The following is a 15,798-nucleotide window of genomic DNA, read 5'->3' on the forward strand; positions in this document are numbered from 1 at the left end:
TGGCATTTCTGGGGTGCCAGGCTCCACCTAAGTACTTTATATGTGCTCAGTCATTTGAGCCTCACCACCATGCTGTGAGATAGTTACTGTTGTTGCCCCCACTTTACAGACAAAGAAACTGAGGCACAGAGAGGTTAAGTGATGGGCCCAGGGTGGCACAGTAGTGGTCATAGTTGAACCCAGGCACCTGATTCCACAGCACATGCTCTTACCTCTCACACACCTCTCAGTGTTAAAGTGGCCCCCACTTTCTGACTAAGGGATGTGAGTAAATATGGACAGGTGAGTTGCAGAGACTCCCGACCTCCCGTCCACACTCCAGCCCCAGCTTCTAGTACCCTCAGGGGCACAAGCACAGGTGACTGGGAGCTAAGCAGGTGGCAGAGAAAGTGGTACCTTTTAACTTGGCAGCCCGCAGGAATTTTTCTCCCCTGAGGTCTTAGGAAACTGAGCATGTTTCACGTGTAATTAGGGTGAGCACACTGATTCAAGCATCAGCCCTTACGCAAGGTTTCCAAGGCATTGCGTCGGGTTTAGCTGGGCATACTCTTGTTTCCCAATCATCAAAGAGGAACCGCACACCAGCCTGTCACCCCCAAGGGCTGGAGCCGCTGGCCTCTCCAGCAAGTCAAGTTCTGTCTGAGAGCTGGGATGCCGTGTGGACTGAGGAGGGTTCTGTCGATCAAACTCTGCTGTGGGAGAACTGTCTGCTACGCAGGTTCAAGTGAAGGAAACGAAGCCAAGTGCGTGGGGAGCCTCCCCTGCGAGCTCTCTGCGTCACATCCTTTACAGACACTTCTTTCCCTCACTCCTTTCTGAGGCCTCGCAGGGTCTAGTAGTAATGGTCTCATTTTTACAAAGGAGGAAACAGGCTCCGAGAGGTGAAGTCGTTTGCTGAAGTTCACACGGTGAATGAGAGGACCAGCTGAGATTTGAACCAGGGTAGTCTGATTCCAGGGTCTTAACTCTTAAATAGCTGAAGCAGAGCCAGAATTAAACCTGTGTCTGATTTCCAAAACCCTGAATTCTCCCACTACACCACACGATTTCCCTGTGCTCTGGTGGGATCCATAGGAAAGAAAGACATCTGTCTGCTTCTGTGAGGGAAAGAAATCACACAAGACAGGAACCAGAGCCATCACGAGCTGATGCTGAGACTGTGGGCTCCTGGCAGGACTTTCTGTTAACCTCATGCCTTAGCATTCTTAAGAAGAATCTCCATGAGGCAGACAGCAGGAGCTGGGGGGGTGCAGCAGGAGTGGAAACAGGAGGAGGCAGGAAAGGGAAGAGGGGGAGGAGAGGTGACGTGGAGCAAGAATGCAGCATCGTCACATAACTTGAGCAGGGCTGTGCGTTTCCCTGCTTCCTCTAGCGTCAGTCACCCCCGATTCAGGGGTTCCATTCATTCCATAATTATCCAGTGCCTACTACGCACCAGGCCCATGCTAGGGTTTGGGAACGTGGCAGGGAACAAAACCTAATTAGGCCCCTGCTCCCGCAGAAGTTACACTCTGATGGAAGACCCACTGATGAGTGGGAAGGTCATCTGGTGGTTCACGCCTGTAATCCCAGCACTTTGGGAGGCCAAGGTGGGCAGATCGCTTGAGCTCAGGAGTTCGAGACCAGCCTGGGCAACATGGCAAAGCCCCGTCTCTACCAAAAATACAAAAATTAGCCAGGCATGGTGGAGCGTGCCCGTAGTCCTAGCTACTTGGGAGGCTGAGACACGAGACTCACTTGAACCTGGGAGGCAGAGGTTGCAGTGAGCCAAGATTGCACAACTGCACTCCAGCCTGGGTGACAGAGCGAGACCCTGTTTAAAAAAAAAAAATGTTATGAAGAAGAGATGACAAGGGGATGTGATCTAAGGGTGTTGTGGGGAGCAGGGGTTCCATCAGAGAAGCATCTTGGAGAAAGTGTCCTGAAAGAGCAGAAAAACTGTGGGAAGAACCATGGTTTGTTGAACCACGTGTCACACGAGCCAGCACCACTGCCTGCTACCTTGAGACCCACCCTTTGCGCCCACGTCACTCCTGTTCCATTTGCTCTCCACAGGTTTGACATCTACAGGAAGGTGCCCAAGGACCTTACGCAGCCAACGTACACCGGGGCCATTAGTGAGTAGCCACCCTCTGGCCATGCCCTCTGCCCCATCTCCACTGCCTGTGCCTGCTCTCTCTCTGCAGACTATCTGGGCCAGGGAGGAAAGAAATGCTGAGCATCTTGCGGGGGCCCTTCAGGCATTTCCTCACTTACTCTCTATCCTCACTGTAACCCCACAAGGCATAGGCACCATCTGGAAGGACGTGAAAGAAATTGTCAAGAGTAGCTGCCAGGCTGGGGGCGGTGGCTCACGCCTGTAATCCCAGCACTTTGGGAGGCCAAGGCGGGTGGATCAATTGACATCAGGAGTTCGAGACCAGGCTGACCAACATGCTGAAACCCTGTCTCTATTAAAAATACAAAATTAGCCAGGCATGGTGGTACATGCCTGTAGTCCCATCTACTCGGGAGGCTGAGGCAGGAGAATCGCTTGAACCAGGGAGGTGGAGGTTGCAGTGAGCCGAGATCACACCATTGCACTCCAGCCTAGGCAACAAGAGTGAGAATCCATCTCAAAAAACAAAACAAACAAAACACACACAAAAAAAACCAGTAGCTGCCCCTGGGAGAGGAATTGGGCCCAGGGGTAGGAAGGAGATTTACTTTTCTCTTTATACCTGAGAAACAATTTGAGTTTTCCACCAAAGCATGTTTTTAGCTATTTAAAAAAAAAAAAAAAAATCACAATCTCATCCATATTTGGGTTCTAAAGACCTTCAATAAAAGGAACCATTGCTCCTTGGAGAAATGGCTGATTTCAGGGCTAGGCAGGGTAAAGAAAGAGGAGCCTGGAGTGCCTGGTGTCAGCAGGACCTAGGAGCCAACTTGAAAGCCAGCCTGTGGCAGTTTGAGTAATAAAATAATGACATTATTGGCTTAGAAGCCAGAGAATTAAGAAAGAGTTCTGTGAGTCCTAATTGATACCAATAAATGGGGGAGAAGAGACAAATCCTTACAGAAGAATTCCAAATAATATACAGGCTGAGTATCTCTTATCCAAAATGCTTAGGACAAGTGTCTCAGATTTTGGATTTCAGATTTTAGAATATTTGCATTATACTTATCGGTTGAGCATCCCACATCCAAAAACCTGAAATCCAGAATGCTCCAGTGAGCATTTCCTTTTGAGCAACATGTTGGCACTGGAAACGTTTCAAATTTTGGAGCACCTAGGATTTCGGGTTTTCAGATTTGGGATACTCAACGTCTGTGTAGCTGTTCTCCCATCCAGGTGGTGGAGTTTAATTCCCCTCTCTTGAGTGTGGACTTAGTAACTCTATTTCAAAGAATAGAGAATGGGAAGGAAAAATAAGGCCTTTGCTGAGGAAATGTGGCAAGTGCCAGGGAGGAACCAAGTGAGAAACGTTGGCATCACCAGTGATAAGCCACGTGCATATCATGAGCCCCTGATAGGATGCATGGAGGCATCTTGCCTCCATGGAATCGTACCAGAAAACCACAGTTCAGTCTAATCATGAGAAAACTCACAATCCCAGGTCAGGGGACATTCTACAGGATACTTGGCTAGTACTCTTCAAACGTGGCAAGGCCTTGAAAAACACAAAAGATGGAGGAACTGTCACTGATAAGAGACTAAGGACCCAGGATGAAAATGCAAAGTGGACTCCCAGATCAGTTCCCGGAACAGAAGTCTGGAGTTTGTGGGAAAACTGGTGAAGCCCAAATAAAGTCCGTAGCCAAGTTCATGGTACTATACTAATGTTCAGTTCTTCATTTTGACAAATGTAAGATGCTAACATAAGGGGAAGCCCAGTGAAGGGCGTATGGGAACTGTCTGTACTACCTTTGCATCTATGATTATTCTACAGTAAAAAGTTTTAAAAACAAACCAAAGCCACCTTGCAAACAGGGGATGCTTTTGCCTCATTTTCCCAATGAGAAAATGAGCTGAGAGAGGTGAGCTGAAATTTCACAGCTCACAGAAGATGGAGCCACGACTCATACTCAGGTGGGCCTCCTTGCACCCCACAAGCCCCCCTAGTGCCTGGTGTGGGAGAGGGAACTGCCCCCCTGACGGTCCCAGCCCTGCTGCCTGAGCAGGGTCCTGGGCCGGGCAGTCAGTCATATTGGAGTCCACTTCTCCCAGGTCAGGCCATTCTCAGTTGGGGGAGGACCTTGGGGATCCGGCTGGGCTTGTTGAAGCTGCAAGATGCCTTTGAGAGCCCTGAGGAAGGGACAGCACAGCCGCGTGGCAGGATGCATGTCACACAGGCTCTGTGTTCAGGCAGAGCAAGGTTCATCCTCCCATTTAGCAGCAGTGTGACTGAGCAAGTCACTCCCCTCTCTGAGCCTCAGTTTCCTGATCTGGGGATTAAATGTGTCGCAGGATGTGTCTTGTGCAGGGCACGTGCTAACCCCTCAGTGCATGGATGACTCTCCTCTTCTTCTCACTGTCCTCCCAGAGCCTGCAACCCATGAGGGCCTGTAGCCTGAGAAGCTGTGCAGCTTTGTGCCTCGACCCCCGAGGAAAGGATATGGAGGGGACCATGAGAGGAAAGAGCCTTGGTAGTTTATGAACCTGATCCAAAAAAATCAAATGAGGCTTCCTGCCCCATTCCTACCGTCCAGCAATGGCTCCATCCTCTTCCCTCTTCTCCATCTCTGCAGTCTCTCCCTTGTCTGGTATGTTTAACAGTCAGGTGTGTATTTTTCTAGAGTTTTTAAAAGAATATTTAGGTTTTTTTTTTTTTTTTTTTTCTTTTTTTGAGACGGAGTCTCACTCTGTCCCCCAGGCTGGAGTACAGTAGCGGGATCTCGGTTCGCTGCAACTTCTGCCTCCTGGGTTCAAGCAATTCTTGTGCCTCAGCCTCCCCGAGTAGCTGGGACTGCGGACACCCACCGCCATACCAAGCTAATTTTTGTATTTTTAGTAGAGACGGGGTTTCACCATGTTGGCCAGGCTAGTCTCAAATTCCTGACCTCAAGTGATCTGCCCGTCTCGGCCTCCCAAAGTGCTGGGATTACAAGGCGTGAGCCACTGCACCTGGCCTATTTAGGCTTTGATATGCCTATATCACTGTTGGAAACACAAAAGGGAGCATACTCTGCACACTCTTCTTCTCCTGCCTTTCTTCCGCTGATACATCCTGGGCACCTTTCCTGCCAGCGGATAAACAGCCACCACATTCTTCTTTCCAGCTGTGTCACATTCTGTTATCTGGCTGACCTACGGGGCCTGTGGCCAGCCCCTGAGGGTAGACATTCCCCATTCTGGTTTGTTGGACATCCTTGTCCATATCTTTTTGTATCCTTGTACAGTTATTTCTGTAAGGTAACTTCCCTAGAAGAGGAATTACTGGGTTAAAGAGTATGTGTGTTTTGAAACTTACAAGGTCCTGCCAAAGGGCCCTCCAGGGACATGGTCTGATAGACAGTTTCAGCCACAGCACAGGAGACAGCAAATTTCCTTACACAAGAGGAAAGGCGTGAGGCATAGGAAGCCAGCCCTTAGCTACCATTTAGTGAATAAATATTTATTAACCAGGTCCTTGGGCCAGACGCCATGCCAAGCCCTGGGACTGTGCTGATGAACGGGGCTTCCATCTTTGTCCTTGAGGAGCACACGGCTGGGCAGGGCGGGCCGACTTGGACACACACCATTTCATTACTTTGTGATGGGTGCTATTAATAACTGAAGGAAAGATCACGGCATTGGAGACTCACAGCTCAGGGTTTAAATTTTGCCTCCTCCACTTACGTGACTGTGTGACCTTGGACAAATTCCTTAACCTCTCGGAGCCTTGGGTCTCAGGTCCAGTGCCCCCTTTGGCTGGCCGTACCAGGTTTCCTACCAGCAGGCCTTCTCCTGGGGTCACATTCCTACTGTCCAACGCCTGAGTCAGTTTCAGAAGAAGTCTGGAGTTGGAGAGCCTTAGAGTCTTGCCCAAACATGGACTGAAAAACCTTCATCAAGCCTTCAGTATCAGAAGGCCTTTCTGGTTGAAATAGTTTTTACCTCCTATTGTGTTTTTCATTCATTCATTAAATAAATGTTTATTTTATACCTTCTCTGAGCCAGGCACTGTGCTAGTCTCTGAGGCCACAGTGGCATTGAGACCTGGTCTCTGTCCTCCTCCTCTGTCTGGGGTAAGGGTAACACACGCCATGAACGCGTGTGATCGGGACCTTTGGACCACTTGAGTCTCTGCCGAGCAGACTTGGCACTTATTGTGTCCACCTGCTGGGCTGACCAGGCTTCAGTCCGAGCCTTGAAAAAGCACACAGATTTCAGAAGGAGGCCTTTCCATCCCATCCCCCCGGCTCTGATGTGGATAGAATTAGAACCCTGGGACACACATCTACAGGCATGGAACACGGAAGGTAGCTAGGAGACCTGGACCCATCCAAGTCAGCACCGACCTTCGTGAACACTCCCTGTTTTGTTTTGTTTTGTTTTGTTGAGACAGAATTTCACTCTTGTTGCCCAGCCTGAAGTGCAGTGGTGTGATCTCGGCTCACTACAACCTCCACCTCTCGGATTCAAGTGGTTCTCCTGTCTCAGCCTCCCAAGTGGTTGGGATTACAGGCACCCGCCACCGCACCTGGCTAATTTTTGTATTTTTAGTAGAGATGGGTTTTCACCGTGTTGGCCAGGCTGTTCTCAAACTCCTGACCTCAAGTGATCCGTCCGCCTCAGCCTCCCAAAGTGCTGGGATTATAGGCGTGAGCCACCATGCCCGGCAACACTCCCTATTTTGTGCCTGTTCATCATTACAGCATCCAATGGGTTGTCGGGGCTTGGGGGAGGAGGGTGCAAAAGATTCTGAAATGTGGGTCCTATATGATCCTGGTCAGAAAGTTGCAAGCTTCCAAAGCAAGGATGTTTTGCCTGCTCAGTTTTCCAAGAGGTTTAATAGCCTCAGTTTGCAGGTGAGAAAGGGAAGAACAGGGGCCAGGAAATTTGTATTGATAGCTGATCTCTTCCAGTGGATTTGTTCAGCAGCTGGAGAAGACAATTTGAAATTTATCTTTCTGCCGTTCGAAAACGAAAGAAAACATGACCGCTCAGTAAACTGATGTGGAACCTGTTTCAACATAGATTGCTGAGTGAGCAAAGCACGGTGGAAAAGAGTGTGCCCGTTACGCTGCTGTTCGCTTAGGGGGATATACATATATATATATTTAAATGTCCATGGATGGACACATGAAACTGTAACAGGGAATTGGGGGCTGCAGATCAGGAGAGACAGACTCACTTTTTTATACAGCTGGATTTTTTTTTAATAATACGCATCGTTAACTATTTTTTTCTTTAAAAAATCTTTTTTTCTCGCTCTGTCTTATGGTGCTGATGATACCTTTTTTTTTTTTTTTTTTTTTTAAGTAAAACCTTTAAATGCTTCCCCGGTACAACTTTTTCTTTTTTTTTGAGACAGAGTCTTGCTCTTTTACCCAGGCTGGAGTGCGGTGGTGTGATCTTGACTCACTGCAACCTCTGCCTCCTGGGTTCTAGTGATTCTCCTACCTCAGCCTCCGGAGTAGCTGGGACTATAGGTGCCCGCCACAACGCCCGGCTAATTTTTGTATTTTTAGTAGGATGGGGTTTCACCATGTTGGTCAGGCTGGTCTCGAACTCTTGACCTCGTGATCCGCCCGCCTCAGCCTCCCAAAGTGCTGGGATTACAGGCATGAGCCACCGCGCCCGGCCAACTTTTTCAAAGTTTGGGAGAAATTGGGAGTGATTCTAGTATCCCCCATGTCTCAGGGTGGTTGGAGAGACTCAGTGAGCAGTCTGGGGACATCCTGCACTCGGAGCCTAAGTTCTTGAGGTTCCTTTTCTCAGGGCATTGGCTCTAAAACATATGGGTTCCAGTCCTGCCTTTCCTGCCCCCACACAGTGAAGCCTTGGGCCAGCCTCCTTGTCTCACTGTGCCTCCATTTCCACACCCTTAACATGGGCACCACCCCCCTCAAGGTGGTGGGAGTGTGAGGTGACAGGACATCTGTTAATGCAGTCACAACAGGGCACATAGTAGGTGCCCAGCAAACACTCTCTTTCTTCCCCCTTCCCTCAGAATGCATCTTTGGCTGTTTGTTTTGAAGAGAAGATAGATGGCTATTTGCTTTGAAGATAGATCGATCAATCGATCAATGTTTGGCTGTTTGTTTTAGATAGGTAGATAGGCAGATAGATATACATAAATAGATACGGACTAAGAAAAATAATAGAGGTAACTGGCTGTCACATCCGTGACGCTGGCTCTGCCAGTCCAGGTGCAGGCTGTGGAGAGTGCAGCAGAATCAGCAAGAGGGATTGGGAAGTCTTCTTTGCAGGAAACTAAGGGTCAACCAATGTGTTGAATCACTTTCCCCATATCACCAAACCCTTCCCACATATCTCTGATGTAAGTCCTACTCGTGAGCTGATGCTCAAGTAATTATTACCTGCCGGGCTCTGTTTCAAGCTCAATCCTTGTGTTATTGAGATCCTCAGGCAGGTACTACCATTGCTGCCATTTACAGGTGAGGAAGTGGAGGCACAAAGAGGTTAAGTAACTCACTTAGGGCCATGCAGCAGGTGAGCAGTGGGGCTCCAGCGTGGTCCTTGGTGAGCCCTTGCCCACTAAGTGCCTCTGGGATAAACTCAGGTGTGGCGTATTCAGCCCTCATTTTGTATCCTGGGAGCCGACTCTCTGCTGTACACAATACCTGTTAGTCCCCAGCCCCAGGCCAGGCACTGAAACTCCAGAGTATTTGTCTTTCTGGATATCAGTCTAGTGGGAGAAACGGCCACAGATAACTGATAAAATATGGGACATGTTCAAGTAGAGGCTGGGAACACAGAGGAAAGGGTGACCAGCTCCACCTCTGGGAGTAGGGGAAGCTTCCCATCAAAAGGGACATTTGAGTCCGGCCTGGGAGGATGAGTAGGAGTTCAGCAAGCAGAGAGGATAACCGTGGAGGAGGAGGGAACATATTGGACCAGCCGGGTGTGGTGGCTCATACCTGTAATCCCAGCACTTTGGGAGGCTGAGGCGGGTGGTTCACTTGAGATCAGGAGTTCAAGACCAGCCGGCCAATGTGGTGAAACCCCGTCTCTACTAAAAATAAAAAAATTAGCTGGGTGTCGTGGCGAGCACCTGTAATCCCAGCTACTCAGGAGGCTGAGGCAGAAGAATCGTTTGAACCCAGGAGGTGGAAGTTGCAGTGAGCCAAGATTGCGCCACTGCACTCCAGCCTGGGTGACAGAGCAAGACCGTGTCTCAAAAATAAAGAAATAATAAGCATATTGGACCATTCTTCACTTCCATAAAGAATTATTTCTTCTCTTGAAGCACCGCTGTCTATAGCCCCTTCTAAGGACAGGGGCACCGTGTGGATGGCACCACAGAGGGTGGTGATAAACAGCAACAGACTCTGCCTCAGCCTCAGAACCAGAGAGGAAGACGGGAGTGGTGGGGCCTGTGGCAAACTCATGGGCTCAGACCCTCTGTGGGAACAAGGGTTAGATGTTCTGGAGAAGCCAGAACGCTGGCCTTTTATGTGAAATCTGCTGATTGTTCAAGGTGGACTCCAAATCGTGAAATATGTTGTCACTCGAGCCAAACAGAACACATTTGTGGGCCACCGGTTTGCAGCCTCTACTTTTGGCTGGCCTCTGCATTAAAGAGCTCTCCTGGAAGGAAGCAGGGCCAGCCCCAGGAGGATTGCTCATGTCAGCAGGTTGATCCACACCTGGAGGCCAGACCAGTACCCCAAAGGCAGGGGGTGGGGCTGCTTCATATTGAGGCTCGAGTCAGAAGGGGCTCTGGAGGGTCTGTGGGCACACCCCCTCACCCTTGTCCTGGGGCCTCTTTCCTCTTCCCTCTAGGCTGATCTCCCTTCGTCAGTGCCCACCACCCTTAACAGTTTGCATTTCTGTTGTTTCTTCCAGTCTCCATCTGCTGCTGCCTCTTCATCCTCTTCCTCTTCCTCTCGGAGCTCACCGGATTTATAACGACAGAAGTGTAAGTCATGCTTTCCCGATGGGGCATTCCAGGATGTTCTGGGACCCCAGACAAGAAGAGGGAGGGGTCTTTGGCCAGGTTTGGTGGCTAACACCTGTAATCCCCACACTTTAGGAGGCCGAGGCGGGTGGATCACCTGAGGTCAGAAGTTCGAGACCAGCCTGACCAACATGCTGATACCCTGTCTAGACTAAAAATACAAAAATTAGCTGGGCGTGATGGCGGGCGCCTGTAATCCCAGCCACTGGGGAGGCTGAGGCAGGAGAATTGCTTGACCCTGGGAGGCAGAGGTTGCAGTGAACCAAGAGTACACCACTGCATTCCAGCCTGAATGACAAAGCAAGACCCTGTTTCAAAAAAAAAAAGAGAGAGAGAGAGAGGGGTCTTAAAAAGGAGAGCAAGTTTCAAACCTTCCAACTTCTGTCTCCAAGCCTGTGGCATCAGTTGCTTTTCTGTTTCTTAAAAGGACTTTAAAGTCAGAGCAAAAGTGAATATTGCCTGTTAAAGCTGAAGAGAACATTTTGGTTCCATTCCGTGGGGGTTCTCCTGGGCTCAAAGATTAACAGAAATAATTTGCTCATCTCTGCCATCCCTTTGCTTGGCCAGTGGGCTTTTTTTCCTTCTGAATCATCACGGGGTCATTTGATGTGAGAGCCGAAGAGTTCAGTGAAACTAATGGGTACAGCTTCCTACCGGAGGGGGCAAAGTTGCTGACATCAGCGCCCGGCCCCCTGGACTAACCCCCTTCCCATTTCTCAGGCCCACACTTGGTGAGGAATCGGTGCAGGCTTCCTGGCAGTGGCTGACGCAGAGTTAATCCATTCCTGATTCCTAGAATTATCTGTTGTCTGGATAACCTAGTAAACGCTCTGGGGTGTGTGTAACAGAATGCCATTGGAATTATGCAGTCACGACCTCATCGGACGCCCCTGTGAAATGGAATTAGACCCAGGAGCTTCCTGCCTTTGGCACTGGCTTGAGGCTTCAAAGCCTCTTCGTTTCTGTGTTTACAGCCCGGAAAGTCATCACGGAGCTGGGCCCTGGCCACCCACTCTCCTGCTCAGCACTGGAATTTTCTTTTTCACTAATGGGATTTCTTGGTTTCCTTTGCCTCCACCCAGCCACAAGACAATAGGAAACTAAATACATAGCTGCTTAGCCCAAGACGACTCTCATTATACAAGCATTACCACCTTTAGTTCTCAAACAGCCTCAGGAGGGAGCTGCCCCCTCTTTACAAAGAGGAAATTGAGGCCCAGGGAGGTGGAGAGACCTGCCCACAGCCATACAGTTAGGAGCTGGCTCCCAGCCCTGCCTGTCTCCCCAGCCCACGTGTGTTTGACCAGCACACTGAGAGGCCTATGAGACAGGAGGGCTGGTCTCACCTTGTTTCTGGGTATACCTTTCAGCCCTCCCCTAATATGGGAAAGTTTGCCTTTCCTGGTCATTCTGATCCTGTTTTAACCCTGATGGCGCCAAAGCCCAGGGGACCTTTTACAGTGGTGGGAAGAGTACAAGATAAGGCATTGGGAGACCCAGGGCCAGGTCTCTGCTTAATTACTACTTTGCTGTGTGACCCTATGCAAGTTGCCAAACCCCTCTGGGTCTCAGTATTGGCAGCCAAATGAAAGAGAGTAGACCAGAGTCAGAGCTCCCTTCCAGCTCTGGGAGAGGTTGGTCTGCTTCCAAAGACATGACGCTGTGGCCATGCAGGGTTCGAAGAAGGGGTTTTATTCCCCCCAGGCCTCTAATGGGAGATGGCCATGTCCAAGTCAAGCATCTTCCCCTCTGGACATCTTAGGATCACCCTATCATGAATCAGAGGTCGAAGCAGGGAGAGCAGCAAGAGGTTGAGACTTGCTGATGTTATGAGGTACCTGTTGTATGCCAGGCACCCGCTGGCCTCTGCAGGCTGTACCCCACCCTCTAGGAGGGGGCCTGCTTGGCTTGGCAGGCCTGTCATGTTCTGAGCAAGGTGACAGAGGCACACATGTGTCATCTGCTGAGACCAGGCACCAGGCAGGTGGCTTTATGTGCTGTGGGCAGGACACCAGCAGGTGCAAAGGGCCTCAGGCAGGGATGAGCTGGTGTATGTGAAGGCAGGAAGAAGGCCAATCAGCCAGGACAAAGCGAGCAAGCGGAGAGGGTAGGAGGTAGAGCAGGCAGGAGATGGAGAGGGGCCAGGCCTTCTGCGCTACCAGGTAGAATTGGGACTTACTTCTTCTTTTTTTTTTTTTTTTTTTGGAGACGGAGTCTTGCTCTGTCGCCCGGGCTGTAGTGCAGTTCGCTCTGTCGCCCAGGCTGTAGTGCAGTGGCGTGATCTCAGCTCACTGCAAGCTCCGCCTCCCGAGTTCAAGAGATTCTCGTGCTTTAGCCTCCTGAGTAGCTGGAATTACAGGTGAGCGCCACCATGTCCAGCTAATTTTTGTATTTTTAATAGAGACAGGGTTTCACCATTTTGGTGAGGCTGGTCTCGAACTCCTGACCTCAAATGATCCACCTGCCTCAGCCTGTAATCCCAGGCTGGGATTACAGGCGTGAGCCACTGCGCCTGGCCTGGGACTCACTTCTTGATGATGAGCTCGTGGAGCCCAGGGCTGGACCTGCTCACTCACTGCTCTGTGGCTCCACACATGGAGGAGCTGAAAATGCCAGTGGTAGACACAGTCAACAAGCAAACAAAACTAGACTATATCGATCAGGGGCAAGTACTCCAAAGACAAGAACTAAAGCAGTGCAGGAGGTAGAAATTGAGATGGCTGCAGGTACATGATATTTTATGAGGATCAAACAAGACTATTTAGCTGAAAGCTAACTTAATATAGTGCCGGATATACTTTAATATCATAAGATCCATATCTCTTCGTGCATTTATTCATTTCCTACATAGTCCGCATCTAACTCTAAAAAGGTTTTAAGGCTGCTCTGCACCAGGCATATAAGTACTCAGTAAATGTGAATTCTTTGTCCCCTCTTCCGCTTTGAGTTAAGGAGACGCCTCTCTTGCCTGCTGCTGACAGCATGTGGGGTGGCATTCCCAGCTCATCCCACATGAGGTGGGGCACTGAGGCAATGGGCTGCTGACAAGTGAGTTTTGACGTCACAGCTTGAGGCCGGAGCAGGTGGGGCCCCACCCGCAGAATGCCCGGGAGCACTGGGGAAGGGCCTTTCCAGCAAGCCCGGACAACTCCTGCAGCTTCCCAAGGGCAGGGCTGCTGCTTTCTGAAGAGCACAGTGTGTTCCCGCTGCTCCCCATTCCCCTGCACCAGGACTTCCTCTCCCTCCCTCCCAGGGGCACCCTGGATGCTCTGATCCCACCGAGTCCCTGGAGAGGTACAAAGCTTAGGGATGAGGGGAGGAAGGGGGCCAGGTGCAGTGGCTCACACCTGTAATCCCAGCACTTTGAAAAGCCAAGGCCAGAGGATCACTTGAGCCCAGGAGTTCGAGACCAGCCTGGACAACACAGTGAGATCCTGTCTCTGCAAAAAAATTTTAAAAACATTAGTTGGCCATGGACGCACACACCTGTAGTCCCAGCTACTTGGGAGGCTGAGGTGGGAGGATCACTTGAGCTCAAGAGATCCAGGCTGCAGTGAGCCATGATTGCGCCACGGCACTCCAGCCTGGGAGACAGAGCGACACCGTATCTCAAAAAAAAAAAAAAAAAACATGAGGGGACATTTTTTGAGCATTTGCCTTGAATCCAACCCTGTGCTAAGTCAGCGGCTGGAGAGAGGGAGGGAGGCAGGGATGAATAGAGAGATCTGTCTGGAGCTCAGGCCAGATGCTGCAGCTATGAAGATGCAGTGATCCTAATGTCCCCTTCCCTCCCTGCTGCCTCCTTACTAAGGTATAGGAGTTGCCCGAAGGGCCTCTGCAGGATGAGCCTTAGGACTTACTGAGCGATCGAGAGGAGAAAGCATCGCATCTTTGGGGTCTTCCAGTTGTCAGAAGCTTGTGACCCCCAGGAAGCCCTGCAGGTTTGGGAAGAACTGAAGGTCACAGTTCCCGTTTTCTGGATGGCTGGCCCTCTGTGGCAGGTTTGTGGCCACAGTGGGGTCAGTGCCCCCTCCCGCCACCATGAGATTGTAACTTAAGGAAATGAGGTCACCGTTGGTTGGATCAACATGGCTCCAGCCCCAGCCTGTGGTTATCAGTGACATAAGACGCTTATTCTGGCCTGGGCCTGGTGGGGGGTGAGGGGGAGGCACATTTGTTTGGGTGGTTGGGCTCCAACCTGGCTTTGGACAGGCCGGTAATTATCCTTGGGAAAGAGGCCCCACAGAGTGTTCTGAAACTCCGTGTTTTCAGGGAGCAGGCCCCTCCTCAGGCAACCTGGCCACAGAATGTTCCAGCCTCTGACTGCCCAGTCTCTGACTGCTCTGAATAATTATTAACCTCATGAGGATTTATACTAATAAAATATAGTAACTGGAACTCTCCATTGATAGTTTATAATGTAATATAACTCATGGTACCTTCCATACTATAACTCATGGATTTATCATGTGCATGCCAACACCTAGGTCAGCACTTTATTTTTTTTGTTGTTGTTGTTTGTTTGTTTTTTGAAACAGGGCCTCATTCTGTTGCCCAGGCTGGAGGGCAGTGGCTCAATCATGGCTCAATGTAGCCTCGACCTCCCGGGCAATCCTTCTGCCTCAGCATCCCGAGTAGCTGGGACTACAGGCATGAGCCACCACGCCTGGCTAATTTTTTAATTCTTTGTAGAGACAGGGGTCTCCCTGTATGTTACCCAGGCTGGTCTCAAACTTCTGGGCTCAAGCGATTCTCCCCCTTGGCCTCCCAAAGTGCTGGGATTAGAGGCGTGCATGCTGCGCCCGGCAGGTCAGCACTTCATGATGGTCATCTCATTGGTCATCACAGAACCCCTTGAGGTAACTACTACTGTTCACCCCATGTTACAGCTGGGGAAACTGAGGCACCAGGCGACCAAAACCACGTGAAGCAGTAAGTGGTGGGACTGGAGTCAAATGCGGGTCTGTGATGCTAAAGCCCAGACTCAGCACCTCCCCTTTGTTGTACCCCACTTCCCTGCCCCGAGCATTTCAGGGCCCCAGGCTCATGGGAGCCACTGCTTTTTGATCAGAATAGTTGACTGGAGGACTTGGATGCACCCTTCCAGGGTGAGGTGGCCAAACAGGCAGATGGAAACCTGGGAGGTGGGAGCTTGGAGGTCACCTGGAATCATGTTCTCACAGGCTCCCCGTAGGAGGCCCGGAGTGGGGAGCAGTGGCTTACCCAGGAGGAGGAGCTGGAAGTCTCCAGGTTGCCTGCCTTGAGCCTGGGTTGTGAGCCAGGCTGGGGAGAGGGCCCCAGGCATCCCATTAAGGAGCATGAAGGACATTGCTCTTAGCAATAGGAGGCCTGAGGGCGTCTGAGTGTGGAGTGACGGGTTTATGTCTCAGACAGCTCACCCCTTGTGAATATGGGTTTGGTGTGGGGCCACCCAGAGGCCAAAGCCCTGATGGGAGCTGGGGGATGACCCAAGTCAGAGGGGCCGAGGGTGCTGGGACTTTGGCTTTGGAGCAGGGGTGGGCAGAACCCAGTGACTGGCTGTCAAGGGATGTATCTTAGACGTCCACCTGGTTGGTATTAGATGCACCTACTTTTACCTGGATGACTCAGGATTCAAAACAAAAGGTTCCGGAGCGCGTGCCTGCAGAATCTCCATCCCTCCCTCCACCCCACCCCAAGCCCTTGCGGC

General features: G+C 50.6%; 1 protein-coding gene across 3 annotated transcripts in view; it reads left to right on the forward strand.

Annotated features, from left to right (window-relative positions):
• The window catches only part of ERGIC1 (endoplasmic reticulum-golgi intermediate compartment 1), a 117,574-nt gene that overhangs the window by 52,320 nt on the left and 49,456 nt on the right, over positions 1–15,798 (forward strand). For 2 of the 3 annotated variants that reach the window (XM_009241287.4, XM_024246878.3), the window contains exons 2-3: positions 2,056–2,117; positions 9,998–10,070. In XM_009241287.4, coding sequence (XP_009239562.2) covers positions 2,056–2,117; positions 9,998–10,070 — 135 coding nt within the window. Of the gene's footprint in view, positions 1–2,055; positions 2,118–4,526; positions 4,747–9,997; positions 10,071–15,798 lie in introns of all 3 variants that reach the window. The other variant, XM_009241289.4, reaches the window with a different exon arrangement.

The sequence above is a fragment of the Pongo abelii genome, chromosome 4, assembly GCF_028885655.2.
Source record: "Pongo abelii isolate AG06213 chromosome 4, NHGRI_mPonAbe1-v2.0_pri, whole genome shotgun sequence".
Lineage (NCBI taxonomy): Eukaryota > Metazoa > Chordata > Mammalia > Primates > Hominidae > Pongo > Pongo abelii.